At 46.8% G+C, this 12,097-nt stretch overlaps 1 protein-coding gene across 1 annotated transcript in view; it reads right to left on the reverse strand.

Moving 5' to 3' along the window:
- The window catches only part of LOC139560231 (collagen alpha-1(VI) chain-like), a 57,235-nt gene extending 48,861 nt beyond the window's left edge, over positions 1 to 8,374 (reverse strand). The window contains exons 1-4 of the mRNA XM_071376811.1: positions 8,101 to 8,374; positions 5,401 to 5,530; positions 3,568 to 3,768; positions 2,960 to 3,119 (exon numbers count right to left, since the gene is read on the reverse strand). Of these exons, the coding sequence (XP_071232912.1) occupies positions 2,960 to 3,119; positions 3,568 to 3,768; positions 5,401 to 5,530; positions 8,101 to 8,188 (579 nt within the window). The 5' untranslated portion in view covers positions 8,189 to 8,374. The remainder of the gene's footprint in view (positions 1 to 2,959; positions 3,120 to 3,567; positions 3,769 to 5,400; positions 5,531 to 8,100) is intronic.
- Positions 8,375 to 12,097: the final 3,723 nt, after the last annotated feature.

Genomic DNA, 12,097 nt, shown 5'->3' on the forward strand with positions numbered 1-12,097 from the left:
ACAACTAAACCAACATCAAGTCAGTGTTCTGGAACACCGTAGTACTTGAGTCAGTCACAGGACAGCACCCCTGGAGCAGGGTCAGTCACAGGACAGCACCCCTGGAGCAGAGGGTCAGTCACAGGACAGCACCCCTGGAGCAGAGGGTCAGTCACAGGACAGCACCCCTGGAGCAGGGTCAGTCACAGGACAGCACCCCTGGAGCAGAGGGTCAGTCACAGGACAGCACCCCTGGAGCAGAGGGTCAGTCACAGGACAGCACCCCTGGAGCAGAGGGTCAGTCACAGGACAGCACCCCTGGAGCAGAGGGTCAGTCACAGGACAGCACCCCTGGAGCAGGGTCAGTCACAGGACAGCACCCCTGGAGCAGAGGGTCAGTCACAGGACAGCACCCCTGGAGCAGAGGGTCAGTCACAGGACAGCACCCCTGGAGCAGAGGGTCAGTCACAGGACAGCACCCCTGGAGCAGGGTCAGTCACAGGACAGCACCCCTGGAGCAGAGGGTCAGTCACAGGACAGCACCCCTGGAGCAGAGGGTCAGTCACAGGACAGCACCCCTGGAGCAGAGGGTCAGTCACAGGACAGCACCCCTGGAGCAGGGTCAGTCACAGGACAGCACCCCTGGAGCAGAGGGTCAGTCACAGGACAGCACCCCTGGAGCAGAGGGTCAGTCACAGGACAGCACCCCTGGAGCAGAGGGTCAGTCACAGGACAGCACCCCTGGAGCAGGGTCAGTCACAGGACAGCACCCCTGGAGCAGAGGGTCAGTCACAGGACAGCACCCCTGGAGCAGAGGGTCAGTCACAGGACAGCACCCCTGGAGCAGAGGGTCAGTCACAGGACAGCACCCCTGGAGCAGGGTCAGTCACAGGACAGCACCCCTGGAGCAGAGGGTCAGTCACAGGACAGCACCCCTGGAGCAGAGGGTCAGTCACAGGACAGCACCCCTGGAGCAGAGGGTCAGTCACAGGACAGCACCCCTGGAGCAGGGTCAGTCACAGGACAGCACCCCTGGAGCAGGGTCAGTCACAGGACAGCACCCCTGGAGCAGAGGGTCAGTCACAGGACAGCACCCCTGGAGCAGAGGGTCAGTCACAGGACAGCACCCCTGGAGCAGAGGGTCAGTCACAGGACAGCACCCCTGGAGCAGGGTCAGTCACAGGACAGCACCCCTGGAGCAGGGTCAGTCACAGGACAGCACCCCTGGAGCAGAGGGTCAGTCACAGGACAGCACCCCTGGAGCAGAGGGTCAGTCACAGGACAGCACCCCTGGAGCAGAGGGTCAGTCACAGGACTGCACCCCTGGAGCACAGGGTCAGTCACAGGACAGCACCCCTGGAGCAGGGTCAGTCACAGGACAGCACCCCTGGAGCAGGGTCAGTCACAGGACAGCACCCCTGGAGCAGGGTCAGTCACAGGACAGCACCCCTGGAGCAGGGTCAGTCACAGGACAGCACCCCTGGAGCAGAGGGTCAGTCACAGGACAGCACCCCTGGAGCAGAGGGTCAGTCACAGGACAGCACCCCTGGAGCAGAGGGTCAGTCACAGGACTGCACCCCTGGAGCACAGGGTCAGTCACAGGACAGCACCCCTGGAGCAGAGGGTCAGTCACAGGACAGCACCCCTGGAGCAGAGGGTCAGTCACAGGACAGCACCCCTGGAGCAGGGTCAGTCACAGGACAGCACCCCTGGAGCAGGGTCAGTCACAGGACAGCACCCCTGGAGCACAGGGTCAGTCACAGGACAGCACCCCTGGAGTACAGGGTCAGTCACAGGACAGCACCCCTGGAGCACAGGGTCAGTCACAGGACAGCACCCCTGGAGTACAGGGTCAGTCACAGGACAGCACCCCTGGAGCAGAGGGTCAGTCACAGGACAGCACCCATGGAGCACAGGGTCAGTCACAGGACAGCACCCCTGGAGCAGGGTCAGTCACAGGACAGCACCCCTGGAGCAGAGGGTCAGTCACAGGACAGCACCCCTGGAGCAGAGGGTCAGTCACAGGACAGCACCCCTGGAGCAGAGGGTCAGTCACAGGACAGCACCCCTGGAGCACAGGGTCAGTCACAGGACAGCACCCCTGGAGCAGGGTCAGTCACAGGACAGCACCCCTGGAGCAGAGGGTCAGTCACAGGACAGCACCCCTGGAGCAGAGGGTCAGTCACAGGACAGCACCCCTGGAGCAGAGGGTCAGTCACAGGACAGCACCCCTGGAGCAGAGGGTCAGTCACAGTACAGCACCCCTGGAGCACAGGGTCAGTCACAGGACAGCACCCCTGGAGCAGAGGGTCAGTCACAGGACAGCACCCCTGGAGCACAGGGTCAGTCACAGGACAGCACCCCTGGAGCACAGGGTCAGTCACAGGACAGCACCCCTGGAGTACAGGGTCAGTCACAGGACAGCACCCCTGGAGCAGAGGGTCAGTCACAGGACAGCACCCCTGGAGCAGAGGGTCAGTCACAGGACAGCACCCCTGGAGCAGAGGGTCAGTCACAGGACAGCACCCCTGGAGCAGAGGGTCAGTCACAGGACAGCACCCCTGGAGCAGAGGGTCAGTCACAGGACTGCACCCCTGGAGCACAGGGTCAGTCACAGGACAGCACCCCTGGAGCAGAGGGTCAGTCATAGGACAGCACCCCTGGAGCAGAGGGTCAGTCACAGGACAGCACCCCTGGAGCACATTGAACAAACAACCTTCTGGCTACTGGTCCTCTGAAAATGGCTACCAGATGGCTACCTGATGGCTACCTGCCGCCCAGCAGATGGCAGATGTAGAAAAGTAGGTATCCTGCGTGCCACAAGACACATGTTAAACCTACTGAGCTAAAGCCTCGGCCTTACAGCTCAGAGAGCCAACGCAAGTCTTCAGGAGTCAGACGAGGTTACCTACCTCTGTTACAATGATATCATACCTCATGGTCGGGTTAAAAAGGTTATGTCTATGTGTGTGTGTCGTACCTCCTGGTCAGGTGATATGGCGACGGAGAAGACTTTAACCCCGTGTTGCCTGGCCTCATTGGCAGCTTCCTGTAACCCACCACAGGGCTCCTTGTATCCTGTTAGAGGATGACCGTCCGTTACCACGACGATGTACTTATTCTCCTGGTAGTGGGAACCCCTGAACACACACACACACACACACACACACACACACACACACACACACACACACACACACACACACACACACACACACACACACACACACACACACACACACACACACACACAGTGAAGGAAGGAGAAGGAAAAACCACTGGGAAATTAGAGGGTCCAGGGGAAGGGTTGTGGTCAGAGGGCAATTAGGGACATGAGCATTTTTCAAATCCAATCAAATCAAATTTATTTACATAGCCCTTCTTAGATCAGCTGATATCTCAAAGTTCTGTACAGAAACCCAGCCTAAAACCCCAAACAGCAAGCAATACAGGTGTAGAAGCAGTATGTGTGTGTGTGTGTGTGTGTGTGTGTGTGTGTGTGTGTGTGTGTGTGTGTGTGTGTGTGTGTGTGTGTGTGTGTGTGTGTGTGTGTGTGTGTGTGTGTGTGTGTGTGTGTGTGTGTGTTACCCTATGAGCAGCTCAGCGATGCCTCTCTTGATGGCACAGTCAGTGTGTGTTCCCTTGCCGATGTAGCTGATGCCTTTGATGTCACTGATGAGCGCCTGGCGCTCGGTGGCGACGTCACTCAGCTGGCGCACTAAGATGATCTCATCAGAGTAGTGTAGCGCTCCGGAGTTCCACGTCAGGGAGCGGTCACATGGCTGGCGCCTAGCAAAGACATTAGACAGAGAGAGAAGAATATATGTCATATCACACAAAACAATGTAACTACAGGTAAATTACTTTCACCATTACAGTAAGTCTCAAACAGGACCTACAGAATCTACCTATAACAAGACCTACCTATAACAGGACCTACAGGACCTACCTATAACAGGACCTACCTATAACAGGACCTACCTATAACAGGACCTACAGGACCTACCTATAACAGGACCTACAGGACCTACCAATAACAGAACCTACCTATAACAGGACCTACAGAACCTACCTATAACAGGACCTACACACTCTTAGAAAGATTTTTCCCAAAAGTGTTCTTCGGCTTCTTTTGTTTCCAGGTGGAACCCTTTTTCGATCCAGGTAAAACTATTTTGGTTTCCAGGTAAAACCCGTTTGTGTTCCATGTAGAACCATCTGTAGAAATGGTGCTATATGGAACCCTAAAGGGTTCTACTTGGAACCAAAATAGTTATACCTGCAACCAAAAAGGGTTAGCCAAAGGGTTCTCCTATGGGGACAACCAAATCACCCTTTAGCCAAAGGGTTCTCCTATGGGGACAACCAAATCACCCTTTAGCCAAAGGGTTCTCCTATGGGGACAACCAAATCACCCTTTAGCCAAAGGGTTCTCCTATGGGGACAACCAAATCACCCTTTAGCCAAAGGGTTCTCCTATGGGGACAACCAAATCACCCTTTAGCCAAAGGGTTCTCCTATGGGGACAACCAAATCACCCTTTAGCCAAAGGGTTCTCCTATGGGGACAACCAAATCACCCTTTAGCCAAAGGGTTCTCCTATGGGGACAACCAAATCCCCCTTTAGCCAAAGGGTTCTCCTATGGGGACAACCAAATAACCCTTTAGCCAAAGGGTTGGGTTGTGTGAATAATCCAACATATTGGTTCGGAATACCCAAACATGGATTAATTTAACCATCAGTACGGTTTTTATTCACTTTCATGCTGGGTTGACCCAGCAGCTGGGTCTTTAATCTAATCCATAGGTTATTTTCAGGAAGCCAGCCTATTAGGGGCGTGGCTTTCAGATAGTTATTTTTGGCCACCTGTGAGAGTAAATGTCATTCCTGTTCATCATGTTAAGTTTAACATTGCAAATTTAAAACCCCCTGAATATTTGTGTATATTACATATTCTAATACATTATGAATAATTTTACATTGCTGATTACGTTTCGTAAAAAAGTCGTAACTATCCCAACATTGGTATAGTCATAAGCTTTTGAGGAACTCATACATTTGTTTAAGCTTAATTAAAGCTACAAAAGTGTCAGTGTTGAACCTTAACAATACAACAGGAAAAAAAACGGAATTAACATTTACTCTCACAGGAGACCAAAAATAACTATCTAAAAGCTATGCTCCTACCAAGATACTTCTGATCTGACCCACATCTCAATAACCCAGCGTCAACAACCCACACTCGCTCCTTTTAAAGAAAACAACTAAGTTACCCAAAGCCTTCAACCCAGCAGTTGGGTCATCCAAACAACACAGCATTTTTGTAAATGTACACATTCACAATGAACAATACTGTGTACTCATCAAGTAATATCAGCGTTCCGAAATGGACAGTCATAGTGTGTGTGTGTGTATCTTACATTTCTTTGAGCTCCATGATGAAGCGTTCAGTAAAGCTCTTGATCTGGTCGATGTAGAAGTTGGGAGGTTTGGCCCTCAGAGCAACACTCTCAGACGTGTCCAGCACAAAGAACAGGTCCACCGGACACTCTGAACACACACCGATGTCAACATAGGAAGAAAAACAAATGTTTGCTATAGAATACTACAGTACTTACTATAGAATTATGTAGTAAACTGTAGTAAAGTGTAGAATACTATACTATACACTGTAGTACCCTTCAATCATGTGTAGTACTTACTATATAATTAATAATACTACATACAGTATAGTACAGTAGTATCCACAAAAATACTGTAGTATACTGTAGAACACCATAGTTAATACTACAGTATAGTACAGTATTATCCACAAAAACACTGTAGTAAATACAGTAATGTCCACAGAAACAGTACAGTCCGCAAATACAATAGTTTTTTAAAGTATAGTAATACTACATTATTTAATTTGCATATACCCTGCCCATTCCCTCCCCCCATATCCCAATTTGAGCTATCCATAAGTGATAAACCTACATGCCAAGTATACACTCTTAGAAAAAATGATTCTTTAGCTGTCCCCATAGGATAACCTTTTCTTCCCAGGTAGAACCCTTTTGGATTCCATGTAGAACCCTCTGTGTAAAGAGTTCTATATTGAACTCAAATGGGATCTACCTGGAACCAAAAGGGGTTCTTCAACGGGTTATCCTATGAGGACAGCTGAAGAACCCTTTTAGGTTCTAGAGAGCACCTTTTTTTCTAAAAGTGTAGACCATAATTGTGTTCCCATCAGAATATAGAAAAGAGCAGTAAACACTACAGTAAAAACTACAGTATACTGCAGTCTGCAAAAAACACTACAGTAAATACTACAGTATACTGCAGTCTGCAAAAACACTACAGTAAATACTACAGTATACTGCAGTCTGCAAAAACACTACAGTAAATACTACAGTATACTGCAGTCTGCAAAAACACTACAGTAAATACTACAGTATACTGCAGTCCGCAAAAACACTACAGTAAATACTACAGTATAATGCAGTCTGCCAAAACACTACAGTATACTGCAGTCTGCAAAACACTACAGTAAATACTACAGTATACTGCAGTCTGCAAAAACACTACAGTAAATACTACAGTATACTGCAGTCCTCAAAAACAATACAGAAAATACTACAGTATACTGCAGTCTGCAAAAACACTACAGCAAATACTATAATATATAATATAGTTTAAGTATAGTAATACTACAGTAGTTATACTATAGTAAACTGGAAATACTATAGTGTACTATAGTAATATATGGAAAAACACTACAGTAAATACTACAGTATAATGCAGTCTGCCAAAACACTACAGTAAATACTACAATACACTCCTAAAAACACTACAGTCAGCAGAACCACTACACTCCTAAAAACACAACAGTTGTTGAACTATTATAATAGTAAAGTATTTATATTATAGTAAACTATAGTATTTTTTTATGTGGGTGAGGCAGATATATAGCATTAAAAAAAACATTATTATTCGTCCATGATTAGATAGTGAAAAAACTCACCAATCTCTTTCAGAATTTCTATAAATCAGCAAAAGCTCATTTACCTACATTTCTGAAAATGTATATATAGCATTTTGGAATTAAATGATTCATATACACACAATCACACAATAACATTTGTTACTCAATGGCGGTAGTCTCAAGGTTAGAGAGCTGGGTTGCCGGTTCGAATCTCAGGACTGGTTGGGAAAATATCTAGAGATTGAGCTGGCCCAGCTGGCAACTAGCTGGTTGCCAACTATTGAGTTAAGTAGGCCTACATCCCACTGCTGCCACCAAATGTAATGCAGCTGGTCATAAAATCAGACTAAAAGGCTAAAAGAAAAATGTAAAGTACAAAACTGTTGTATCAATTTAGCACAATTGATACAACAGTTTTGTACTTTACATTTTTCTTTTAGCCTTTTAGTCTGATTTTATGACCAGCTGCATTACATTACAGTACTACTTCAAATAACAAAATAAAAAGTAATATTTCAACTACAATATGTTTAGACTAAGGCCTCAATTCAATCAACAACATCAGAAATATAATGATTCTGCATCCTGCATTGGATTTAAATTCAAATCCCAGCAATTTACACAGATTGATTGAGTGATTGATTGAGTGATTGATTGAGTGATTGATTGAGTGATTGATTGAGTGATTGCTTGCCCCTAACGTTGACCTACGGTCAGTTTCACTCCCCTAGTGGTAAGTTAGACTGTGGCGAGGATAACACTTTGACGATCCCACTCTAAGCATACTATGCAGCTGTGAGAGCTAGATAGACTGTAGCCTAACTACATGCAGTAGAACCAACGACCAAACCAGCTCAGCAATTCTGCTAGCTTAGGCACGGCCTAATATATGATTTAAGCATTATCTATTTTACTAAGCTCGCTGTAGCTCCTACAGGCTGTTTGTTAAACTTCCAACGCAACATCTGGCCAAGACGCAGAGACTCGCCAGAAACCATCCCGATTTTCTCTCTCTCGTTCTCCGTGCTTTCCATCTTGTTTCTCACCTCAAATAGCTTGTTTAGTTCCCTAATAATTACATAGACATACAATACCTGGACAACACGGAACAATAAGTCCGTTTCTTATCTAGAAACAAACTTTATAAACTCACCCCAGAACTTGGGTCTGTCGGTCTGCTGTGCGAGCGCCCCAGCACACAGCGCAACGCACAGCAGCGAGAGAACTCCACGAGCCTCCATGCCTTTTATTCTGTTAAAACTAGACTTTCAAACCCAAAACACCCCCAACCGTCTCCAACCCGAACCTCCGAACTGAACTTCAGAAGATGGATGAAACCGGGAGTCAATGTTCTTATTCCGTTAGTCAGTTAAAACCCCCGAGCCAACACGGGAGCGCGCAGCAGAGGACCAGCATATGGAACGCCTCGCAAAGAGGAGGGAGGAAGAAGAGGAGTTGACGCGCCTTCTTCTTCAGAAAAAAAGTACATTTCACGCAGTAACTATGCTATGATCTAGATCGCAGAAGTGTCCAACGCTCATGCATATCTACATAAGAAACACACTATTCGTATAGACCTACATCTGTAGCTTGATGTTGTCACGTCTTTATTTAGTTTTAGTGGTGATTCTGTCAGCCTCTCCCAGTGTCTAAGGGACCTTGTGACAAACATATGGAAAAGGGAAAATCAACTTGTGCTTGATTGTAGTTTTTTTTGACAGCCTACCTAGTAAACATACATACATTACACCTGGTGTAACACAGTGCAATCATGTTAGGTCAATATCACACATTCAGTCTAAGTACACTATGAAAAACAGATGACAAACGCTACTGTCCTTTTTGTTGTATATATATTTTAGCCAATGTTTAATGAAATCTCTCTCTCTCGCTCTAGTGTGTGTGTATGTGTCCATGTGTGTGTATGTGTCCATGTGTGTGTGTACCAGTGTGTGACTATGTGTGTGTTGCTGAGGGCAAGAGGGAAGAGTTTCCACACATCTGTTTTACTTCTGTGTCCAGATCTGACCTGACATGGAAGAGAGAGGGGGAGAGAGAGAGAGACAGAAAGAGACAGAGAGAGAGAGAAATAAAGAGAGAGAGAGACAGGGACAGAATGAGAGACAGAGGGAGAGAGAGAGAGATAAATAGAGGGGGAGGGGAGAGAGAGAGAGACCGAGAGAGAGAGACCGAGAGAGAGAGACACAGAGAGAAATAGAGGGTGAGGGGTGAGAGAGAAATAGAGTGGGAGGGGTGAGAGAGAGACAGATAGAGAAAGAGACAGAGAGAGAGGGATTGAAATAGAGTGAGAGGGGTGAGAGAGAGACAGAGGGGAGGGGTGGGAGAGAGACAGAGGGGAGGGGTGGGAGAGAGACAGAGGGAGGGGTGGGAGAGAGACAGAGGGGAGGGGTGGGAGAGAGACAGAGGGGAGGGGTGGGAGAGAGACAGAGGGGAGGGGTGGGAGAGAGAGAGGTTGTGACTCCCAGAAAGAGTTAGAGAGCCACCTTGTGGTTTTGAAAGGAAGCGAGGAGGAGGAGTTGGGAGGTACTGTATGTCGAGAGTGTTTGGGGGTTGGGGGGGGGTCTTGGTTGATATGTGTAGGAGTAAGGAAACATTTAAAACTGGGTGTGTTTGTGGTAACGTGTGTGTGTGTTTGTGTTAACGTGTGTGTGTGTATACTGTGAGACTACAGAGGGAATCAGAGTTTCCATTGAGATCACTGTTTCAGAGAGAAAAATATGTTTACAGAGTGGAGAGACAGGGCGGAGGTCGAGGGAGAAAGGGGGGAGAGAGGGAAGCAAAGGTCAGAGAACAAGGGAGCGAGAGACGGGTAAGACAGAAAGAAGAGAGAGAGGGGGAAAGTGAAAATGAGAAAGGAAGAGAGAGGGTTAAGAGAGAAAGAAGAGAGAGGGAGAGAGAGAGAGAGAAGAAGGAGAAGGGCTGTTTGGCAGCTGTATTGTGTGTGTGTGTGTGTGTGTGTGTGTGTGTGTGTGTGTGTGTGTGTGTGTGTGTGTGTGTGTGTGTGTGTGTGTGTGTGTGTGTGTGTGTGTGTGTTTGTGTTTTCATACGCTGTTCCTCTTACCAAACATGTGTAAATATAAATGTACAAAAACTGTTTGACTATACTTTTGGGGACCAGAAAATTGGACACATTATGTTAGTCCCCACAAGGCCAAATGCTATTTCTAAGGGTTTAGGGTTAGGAACTAGGGTTAGTATTGGGTTAGGAACTAGGGTTAGTATTGGGTTAGGAACTAGGGTTAGTATTGGGTTAGGAACTGGGGTTAGTTTTGGGTTAGGAACTAGGGTTAGTATTGGGTTAGGAACTAGGGTTAGTATTGGGTTAGGAACTAAGGTTACTTTTGGGTTAGGAACTGGGGTTAGTATTGGGTTAGGAACTAGGGTTAGTATTGGGTTAGGAACTGGGGTTAGTTTTGGGTTAGGAACTAGGGTTAGTATTGGGTTAGGAACTGGGGTTAGTATTGGGTTAGGAACTAGGGTTAGTATTGGGTTAGGAACTAGGGTTAGTATTGGGTTAGGAACTAGGGTTAGTATTGGGTTAGGAACTAGGGTTAGTATTGGGTTAGGAACTAGGGTTAGTATTGGGTTAGGAACTAGGGTTAGGAACTAGGGTTAGTATTGGGTTAGGAACTTGGGTTAGTTTTGGGTTAGGAACTAGGGTTAGTATTGGGTTAGGAACTGGGGTTAGTATTGGGTTAGGAACTAAGGTTAGTTTTGGGTTAGGAACTGGGGTTAGTATTGGGTTAGGAACTAGGGTTAGTATTGGGTTAGGAACTGGGGTTAGTTTTGGGTTAGGAACTAGGGTTAGTATTGGGTTAGGAACTGGGGTTAGTATTGGGTTAGGAACTAGGGTTAGTATTGGGTTAGGAACTAGGGTTAGTATTGGGTTAGGAACTAGGGTTAGTATTGGGTTAGGAACTAGGGTTAGTATTGGGTTAGGAACTAGGGTTAGTATTGGGTTAGGAACTAGGGTTAGGAACTAGGGTTAGTATTGGGTTAGGAACTTGGGTTAGTTTTGGGTTAGGAACTGGGGTTAGTATTGGGTTAGGAACTGGGGTTAGTATTGGGTTAGGAACTAGGGTTAGTATTGGGTTAGGAACTGGGGTTAGTTTTGGGTTAGGAACTAGGGTTAGGAACTAGGGTTAGTATTGGGTTAGGAACTAGGGTTAGTAGTGGGTTAGGAACTAGGGTTAGTATTGGGTTAGGAACTGGGGTTAGGAACTAGGGTTAGTATTGGGTTAGGAACTAGGGTTAGTATTGGGTTAGGAACTAGGGTTAGTATTGGGTTAGGAACTAGGGTTAGGAACTAGGGTTAGTATTGGGTTAGGAACTAGGGTTAGTATTGGGTTAGGAACTAGGGTTAGGAACTAGGGTTAGGAACTAGGGTTAGTATTGGGTTAGGAACTAGGGTTAGGAACTAGGGTTAGTTTTGGGTTAGGAAATAGGGTTAGGAACTAGGGTTAGGAACTAGGGTTAGTATTGGGTTAGGAACTAGGGTTAGTATTGGGTTAGGAACTAGGGTTAGCTTTGGGTTAGGAACTAGGGTTAGTATTGGGTTAGGAACTAGGGTTAGTATTGGGTTAGGAACTAGGGTTAGTTTTGGGTTAGGAACTAGGGTTAGGAACTAGGGTTAGGAACTAGGGTTAGTATTGGGTTAGGAACTAGGGTTAGTTTTGGGTTAGGAACTAGGGTTAGTTTTGGGTTAGGAACTAGGGTTAGTTTTTGGGTTAGGAACTAGGGTTAGTATTGGGTTAGGAACTAGGGTTAGTTTTAGGGTTAGGAACTAGGGTTAGTTTTAGGGTTAGGAACTAGGGTTAGTTTTAGGGTTAGGAACTAGGGTTAGTTTTAGGGTTAGGAACTAGGGTTAGTTTTAGGGTTAGGAACTAGGGTTAGTTTTAGGGTTAGGAACTAGGGTTAGTATTGGGTTAGGAACTGGGTTAGTTTTGGGTTAGGAACTAGGGTTAGGAACTAGGGTTAGTTTTAGGGTTAGGAACTAGGGTTAGTTTTGGGTTAGGAACTAGGGTTAGTTTTAGGGTTAGGAACTAGGGTTAGTTTTGGGTTAGGAACTAGGGTTAGTTTTGGGTTAGGAGCTAGGGTTAGTATTGGGTTAGGAACTAGGGTTAGTTTTA

Source organism: Salvelinus alpinus, chromosome 30 (assembly GCF_045679555.1).
Source record: "Salvelinus alpinus chromosome 30, SLU_Salpinus.1, whole genome shotgun sequence".
NCBI lineage: Eukaryota > Metazoa > Chordata > Actinopteri > Salmoniformes > Salmonidae > Salvelinus > Salvelinus alpinus.